An 8,769-nucleotide genomic window follows, 5' to 3' on the forward strand; every position below is an offset into this window, starting at 1 on the left:
CGTTTAATTCCAGAATATAATCGAAAGATTCCCTTGCCTAAGAGTATAAACATATCAACCAAAAAACAAAATGAACGGTTGATATGCCATTCTCTATAGTCACAACACATATTATTTTATCAAATGATGTAACGTATTTTTATTTGAGCTTTGAATATGACTCATTTGTCGAATAGTTAGATATAATGTGACACATCAATTAATTTATCAATTTAGTAAAACAATAAACTTAGCATTGCTCGATAAATAGATTTACGCGGTCTTACGTAATCTAGCTCGTTACCAAAGAGGACACATATTATCTGGAATCTCCAAAACAAGCTCAGGTTTGGACTAGGGTTTCCAACGCACAAGAAAAGAAAGAGTAGCCTTATCTTTTTTCTCGAGCCATAGTATCCTTTCTTATGTTAGTTTTATTTGAACGAGTTTGATAATCATTTGAGTCTATAATTACTTGATTCGCTCTATCCAAATGGTGACTGATCGATCTAGTTACCTTCGAGATGTTAAGTCTATACGTATCATGTTACGTAGCGGTTCAACTTTCGTGGATATAGACATTAGGGGAAGAGTGTTAAAATGAGCACTTTGGCCAATGGTTGCACACTCGGTCGAACAATCATGAGTGGATGCTTTGATTTGTCATATGATCTGGTTGGCGTAAAAGTGGGGGAAGAGCATAAAGAACTCGAACCACTACTAGATATTCAATGTACCAATCACTACTAAAATTTTCTTACAAGTAATGACCCCTGTTTTGACCAATACCCCAAATTTGTCCAAAGTTAATCATCACTTAAAACCCACAGATACTCTCTGTTCTAGCAACTTGAGAGAGAGAGAGAGAGAGAGAGAGAGAGAGAGAGAGAGAGAGAGAGAGAGTCCTTCTTCTTGAGTAGTTTCAATGAGTTTATTTAGCTATAGCTCTTAAATTACGTGATTAATGATGGGATTTGTTCCGGCGTAACATTAACAGTCACGACGTTGCATGGCCATGCTGCTGGTGCACTTGTTGCTGCAAAAGCAAGACGTGGCATATTTCCGATAGCTTCTGCCGGAGCTTAACGTGCTCCGACCGCATCTGGTCATTATCGATCTGGAGGCGCTGGACGTAGCACAACAGCAGATGCAGCCGGTTCGTGAGGTCCCGGTTCTCGACCCTCAGCCGGTTCACCTGGTTCCGCAGGTTCTCGAGGTGCTTTTGTTTTCTCATGCGCGACCGCCTCGCCGACTCCCGGTTCGATATCATTCGCCTCCGCTTACGCTCGTCCACCACAGGCGAGGCCCGGTTTTGCTCGCTCGAGGTCGAAGAGGAATTCGAGTTCGAGGGGTTGTCTTGGTTGGGGTTCGGGTCATCGGAGCCGGAGCTCGAATAGAGGGGTCTCGGCGGTGTTTCGACGGCCGGGAAGAGGTCCGGGCAGTCCCATGGGGGAAACCCATTTCCGAAGGACAGAAACGGGTTGTCGAGGATGGGGTCGGACGGCAGCATGGCCGGAAAAGTGGACAGCATGGCCGGAAAACTTATTGTAGACGGTGGAGGGAGGAGGAGGAGAAAAGGGAAGAATTGCAGCATAGGGCGGTGGTATTTATGGGCAAAAAAGGTAGGTAGTGGGGTCCGGTAACGAACTTGCTGACGTAAAGTATTTTGTCGGACATATAAAGAAATAAAATTAGTCTAGGACAGTGGTCTTGTTGATTGTATAGAAAACTCGTTCCATTTCGAAAGTGACTAATATATAATTAATGATCTCTTGCATTTTCGTCCCTAACAGAACTTGGGCACCCACAGAGAATTCTTTGTTATATCTAATTAACAAGTATGTTACATCTCATGCTTTCTAAATTTCAGCTCTCTAAATGATATCATCTAGTAAAGTTAACTTAAGCCTACTCAGCGAACAATATAATTTCCTCCAATAATCGGCATGCTATAAGGACATCAAGATTAAAGTTGTGAATAATTATCCCTAATAGTTCGTCTATTTATGAAGAGTAAAAGGATAGTTTCATTTTAGATACTTTCGAAATATGATTTCAAACCATGTAAAGTGTCGAGAAATGCGAAAAGAAGAAGAAGAAGAAGAAGAAAATTCATCATATTTGATGCAGGATAAGTAATTTCGATACATTAAAAATATTGTTCTAACATCTATAAGTAATTTCGATACATTAGTGTCAAGGGAGGGAAAGTAGCTTACAAATCTTACCCCCCTGGGTTGCGTAGAAACTTCCTAAGTTCAGTTTCTGACCTCATCTGGAGAAAGCAACTTTTTTGATCACGAAAGCCCACTTTAATTTGATTGAGCAAATATTGCAACGTGACGATAATTATCTAAATTGCATTAAAATAATTTTCATTATGTGAGTGATTTAGTGGGAGTGAATAGAATTATCTAAATTAACTAAACGCACTGATTTGTTTAGGCTATTTTTAAGGAGAAATTGAAATATTAATTCTTTTTACCATAATAAAATGATAATTTTTTTTGAAGCAGTGTGAAAGAAACTTGCATGATTGGAAAATTACCTTAAATGTCCATATATAGGCTTATAAAGAGTGGAGGTGTTTATTAGTGAAGATTATACCTCAAATGCTAAATAAAAATAAAAGCATAAAGATTAAATCCAATTGAAAGCATCACGGTTGAGTGATTTGAGCTGATTGGGGATGGGAAGTGATTTGACATAAACTTTATCGGTGATAAAATAAAAGCGATTAGAAGAGAAATTTGATTGTACTATTTGATATGGTATGTTCTATAGTGCTCCTAAAGGATTTGGGATTTAAAATTTAGGGTTTTAGGCAGTGGTTTATTTCCACCAGGTCATCAACTGACATGGCAAGCATTTTGTACTTTCATCCAATTACAACTTGACACGTATTTATAGATATGGATTTAAGTAAAAAAAATAGAAATCTACTCAGTCCACCTATTTTCTCTCTCTTGCTACTCCGTTCACACCACCTCTGAGCTTGACCTTCGTGCCTCCCCGCCGTCGCCGGCGCCGCGTCCAGGCCAACACTGCTGTGCGTCCAAACCAAGCCACTCCCTCCGTCGTCTTCATCTTCCTCCGTTCGTCTTCTGTTTCGTCTTCCTCCGTGCGTCTATTCGTCTTCGTCTTCTTCTTCGGCCACCGGTCACATCTGGTCACTTCGTCTTCTTGCCATCACCATGGCTCCAAATCTAGTCTTCAACTTCATCTTCCCTCTTCCTCTGTTTGTCTTCAGCCTAGTCTTTCATCGTGCGTCTGTTTGTCTTCGTCTTTGGCCACCAGCCAGATTTGGTTGCTTCGTCTTCTCGCCGTCGTCATAGCTCCAGATCTGGTCTTTAGCTTCGTCTTTGGCTTCACCTTTCTTTGTGCGTCTGTTTGTCTTCAACTTCGTCTTCCTCCGTTTTTGTTTTTGAGCTCATAGGGTCACAGCGGCCATATCTGGTCGTAGCGGTCATGGACAAGCAAGGCTAGTGTCTGTGGACGAGCCGCCTCGCCGGTCATGAACTAGCGGCGTCACTATTTAAATATGGTCGGGTCCATCTTTCCGCGATCACCATGGCTCCAGATCTGGTTGATCGGAGCAGATCTGTAGCAATGAAGGCGGAGGATGCAACGGCCATGACAACTCGAAGGGCTCGCTTGCGGCGGTTTGAGCGGTGGCGACAGTCGTGCTAGGGTGGTGGGGCGGTGGCTGTCATGGTGGAGGAAGAGAGAGAAATGAAGTTTTTAATTTTTGTATTTAATTCCACGTTAGTGTATAAGTGTCAAGCCATTATTGGATGGGAGTATAAAAATGTTCGTCATATCAGTTCATGACGCGGTAAAAATAAATCACTGAATTTTTTTTTTATTCGTAATAAAATAAAAATCGTCAAAATAGAAGAGAAATTTGGTTGTACGATTTGGTATGGCATGTTCTTTGGCACTCCCTATGGTCTTTTTGTTTTGGGGAGGGGTGGTAGGGGGGCGGCAATACTTGTCCCATAGGGGAGGAAATTGGTTTGGCATGTTCTATGGCACTCCTAAAGGCCTCTTTTTTTTTTTTTGGACTAATACTCCTCCGATTGAGAAGGAAAGGACGGTATCAGTTTCACAATTTTTGTACGGCGCTTATTTGGGTACTAAATATTTTTAAGTTATTATTTAAGTGCCACAGCTTTTGGAAAGCAATCACTTAAGCGACTTTTATGACTTATGGTGTGTTTGGAAACAATATGGGGGAAAGCTTTTGGGAAAATGCAAAACACTAGGTCAAATGAGTTTTTCAAAATGTAAATTAGTGTTTGGTAAAGTGTATTTTAAAAAAACATTGGGAAGCAACTTTGACTTAAATGCCATTTGGAAAAAAAAATACACTTTGTAAAAGACTTTTGCTAGTTTTTTTTTTAATTCTCAAACCATTTGCCAGCAAAACTCAATTGCCGGTGAGCCAAATCGGCAGCCGGTAGCCTCGCCTGAGGTCGAGCAACCCAGGCGACCGTTGCCTAGGTTCCCGCGACCCAAGTCGACCTCAGGCGAGGCTTGCAGGCAGCCAACTGGCCTCGCCGGTGACGTCGCATGAGGTGAGAACATTTCAGAAATTATGAAAGTTGAGCGAGAGCAAAGTTAAAAGAAAAAAGTTGTATTTGTATTCCGGAAATGCTCAAAGCTCAAAGCACCCGCGAACCTTCCTTAGGCTAAAGGCATTTCGAAATGCAATTGCATCTTCCTAAAATTCTCCAAAAAATTTTGCCAAACGATATTTTCATTTTGCCCAAAACCCCTTAGCAAAGCAGTTCCCAAACAGAGTCTTAGTTTGCCGGAAAATCTGACGTGGCTTGTTGGAGTTATTTAAATTGACGATTTTGAAAATTTTTGGCATTGAAGTGATCTTTTATAAAATCATTTTATTATAGAATAGTTGCTCTACAATTTATGATTTAGAAAATTGACATAACAATGTTACGAGATAAAAGCAACAATTACAAAGCAAATATTCTATCTTCCCCATTATTTTTCTTTGTTTTGTTAGACTCAAAAGCAAAATCCTGAAGTAAATATTCTCTCAAAATAATATCGTTTAAAATCACAAAATTCTATATATTTTCTTATAAAAGAAGCGAAGTAAGTAATATTCTCTTCATTCTCATAAGTTTGCATTTCTCCTCTGACCTTGCTCTGTTTTGAGATTGAATAACAGAGCTTGGAGCCTTGTGTAAATGGACTAACCTTCTTTAATCAACTATCAATGCTGGAGAACGTTTGGGAACCAATTTAACCTCAATTTATCAATTTATGAAAATTTGATGCATTTAACAACGTTGTATGGTGCTTAAATTACGTACCACGCGCTCTAAAATAGCTTGTGCCAAAACTTTAAGAGGGATCACCTTAGTGTCAAAACTCTATGACAGATCAATGTAGTGCCGAAACTTCTTAAAAACGTTCATTTAAATGACTCTGAAGAGCCACGTTAAATTATCTGTCACCAAAGTCACTTAAGCGATTATTCTTTAAAAGTTATGGCACCTAAATGATCGTTTCAAGAGTTTCGATATCGAGTGGACCCCGTATAATAGTTATGGCACCGATAATGTCCCTATCTCGTGCCTTTGGAAAAGAAAGATATCGTGCACAATTAAATGTAAAATAATGCCTCCATATTATGTCAATGGATTATATAAACAGTGAAAGCGCCCCGCTTGGCTTTTACGGGTCGTGGGTCACTTTGCGTGGGGCATCGTCTTCGTCCTCTCTGCTTTAACAAAAAAAAAAAAAAAAACCATGAAAGGGACAGATGGATTCATGGAAGATAACAACAGTGGGTCCGTGACAGAAAGATTTTTGTTTCATGCTTAGGCACGAAGCAATTAACCCTAGTTGGAGGAATTATTCAATACCACGTGTCAAGGTCCCCGTGGGGCTGCCTGATGTGGAGCCACGTGTACCGCTCGGCTCTGGCCAGCCGGGCCAATGGCCGGCGGCGTTTGTGGGCGGCGCACCTGAGCCTGGCCCTGATTGACTGGCGGATGGGAGATTGGAACCGATGAATTGTTTAATGAATCGATCAAATCAGATCTCTGGCTAAAACCTGAAACAGAAGGCAACAGAAAGAGATCACCATCGTGCTTTCTTGATTTGATGATTATATTAAGGTGAAATGGTTTTGTTTTTAGGTGTCATTTTCGGATTAAAGCGTGGATGCTACTCAAGAGTTTGGGCGCTGTACGTAAGTGGGCGATTAGATGAAGCTGCCTCAGATGGGTTATTGAATATTGATGGCTTATGTTTCACAAATCACAGTTTAGTTTTGAGGGGTTGCATCTTTGTCTTGGAACTGGACATTGCTTTCACTTGCACAATGATGTTAATGTTGCTCCTTGAACAAAATAATATATATATATATATATATATACTCTCTCTCACTCTAATAATTGACTTGGGTGACTTCATACTACTATGTGGAAAAATTATAGTTAGCAAATTGTTATACTAGTAAAAAGGGCCAGTAGGGGCGGCCAATTCTAGCAATCCTCTCATAGCGCTAGGAAATGTTCGTTGTGAGTCGTGACTATTTCACACCTCCCGTCATTTAATGATTTCATAGAACACGAAAACAAAGCACATAGATAAAGGGATCTATGTGCATAGACGAATCTCATATCTAGATTTCGTAAAACTTACATAGACATGTTTTAATATTGCACCCTAGATCGGTCATAAGCTTTGTTATATTTCATTAAACCTAATCGACTCACATATTAGAAGATATTTCCCTAGTAGCTCATAGTGTGCCTAATCTTACTCAATTTCCTTAATCCCTTGCTTTGAGCTAGGCTATAGTTTTGGACTCGGACTTTTGCCTTTGTCGCGAGCTGGATTTGAACCGATGCTTTCGAACTCGAAAAGCACCCTTCTGATTGACTGATCGTGATTTTGGAAAAAAAGAAAAAAGAAGAGAAGTAAAGAGTTAGAAGTTGGCCCTTGATTGCTTGCTTCCTAAGCAATGCTAGCTTTTTGCTATGAGTGTGCAATCGGATCGGGTTTACCCGGGAGCCGGACCGGACCACCCAAAAAATAGGTCCGGGAAACAGTTCCATTTTTTGGGAACTGGTTGAAACTGGTCCGGTTCCCGGTTTCAAGTGAAGACTGATTTTTAGCTTGTGTTAAAAAAAAAATCGTAGATCATACTATTACTATATTTTTTATAATTTTTTTAGTGGATAGTAATTTTTATTGCTCATCTTAAGGATTATTGCTTTTGACGTATAGTGATATTTACTGTTCATCTTTTACTTTGAATCATTTCATTGTTATTCATATTATTTTGCTGGAAAAAAAGAAACCAGAAAAAGGAATAAAAGAAAAACAGGTTCTCGAGTAGACCCTGAAATCGGACCGGAAAAACATGGTAGGTTCCAAAATAGGTTCTAGGACAAACAATGTAAGTTTTAAGTTTCAAAAACTGGGAACCGGTTATAACATGATAGGTTTTAAGTTTTAGTCTGAAATCTATCCACTCTGGAACCGATCACCCCTACTTTTTGCTCCTCTCCTTACCGTCGAGTAGCTTTCACTCCTTTACGAGTTATCTTAGGCATGCTCCAGCGTTCGAAAAACATAAGGAGAACCTCCATAACGTTCTCGCCATAATTTTTTTTTTTTGCGGAATGTAGAGAAGCAATATCGCATCTCATAAATGTGAAGTTAATGGAAAGTTTAGGGGTTTGAATTTGGGGATAATTACCAAAAAAATCATAAACCTATTGTACGGATGCCAATTCAGTCATAGATCTTTCAATTTTGCCAATTTTAGTTCTAAACCTTTTTACAATTTACCAATGTAGTCCTTCCAGCCAATTTTGAATGGAAATCAATGACGTGGACGTCGGCCGTATTACATGGCACCGCTGGTGCTGACGTGGATAATTTTTCATATTTTTGTGAAAAATTTTATGAATCTTTTTATATATTTTTTATTTTATTCTTTTTTCTTTTCTTGGCCACAAGTGGAAAAAATAAAAGAAAAAGAAAAAAAATAAAATAAAAAGTATTTAAAAAATCAGAAATAATTTTAACAAAATGTAAAATTTTTTTTATCGATCGTGTCACATAGAACGCCCGGAGTTCACGTCAGCGATATCCGGCCAATTTTGGCGGGAATGACTATATTGGAAAATTATTAAAAATTTTATGACTAGATTGGCCATTTAAAAGGTTTATGGCTGAATTATCATCCATATAAAGATTTAGGATTTTTTTGATAATTTTTCCTTGAATTTGTGTTCCCATCATCGAGAAGTCAAAATCAAAGTAAGATTTAATTGGGAAAATTGTTTATGATGGGAAACTGGTGAGGGATTCTCCGGGGCCTTTGTGGAACGAAATATAAAATCTCCTAAGAGATTATTTTCTGGTAGCGTAGGTTGAAAATTATTGCGTTTACAACCACGCTCGACTATCTCTTGCTTATATTTATGTGAAATAGTTATAACATTTATTGCTATAATTTTCCAAACTCACCAATAAACAGCCTTGTTCAAGGATTTGTCGCGAGGATGCTTCATTGAGCATTGCTTTGTGTACAAATAAACTTAAAATTGATAACATATCCTTTGGTTTTTCCATCGAATTAGAATGTCTTCGAGAATTTTGATTTTGTGGGCTCAAAATGGGCTCATTGCGGATGGTTGGACTACACAGGACATTTTTTTTTTGTGGGCACAGCATCAGCTCTTGCCTGCCATCAGACACGTGGCAAGCCGTCATTGGCCTGCGTCACCCGCAACATAGGGC

General features: G+C 39.2%; 1 protein-coding gene across 1 annotated transcript; it reads right to left on the bottom strand.

Annotated features, from left to right (window-relative positions):
* Nucleotides 1–704: 704 nt before the first annotated feature.
* On the bottom strand, nucleotides 705–1,741 carry LOC115685217 (basic leucine zipper 4-like). Its single transcript, XM_030610253.2, has one exon. It carries the CDS (start codon nucleotides 1,571–1,573, stop codon nucleotides 977–979), a length of 597 nt encoding a protein of 198 aa, XP_030466113.1. The 5' UTR covers nucleotides 1,574–1,741; the 3' UTR covers nucleotides 705–976.
* Nucleotides 1,742–8,769: the final 7,028 nt, after the last annotated feature.

This window comes from Syzygium oleosum, unplaced genomic scaffold (genome assembly GCF_021117445.2).
Source record: "Syzygium oleosum isolate NSW1041296 unplaced genomic scaffold, Sole_v2.1 Sole_v2.01, whole genome shotgun sequence".
NCBI classification, from domain to species: domain Eukaryota; kingdom Viridiplantae; phylum Streptophyta; class Magnoliopsida; order Myrtales; family Myrtaceae; genus Syzygium; species Syzygium oleosum.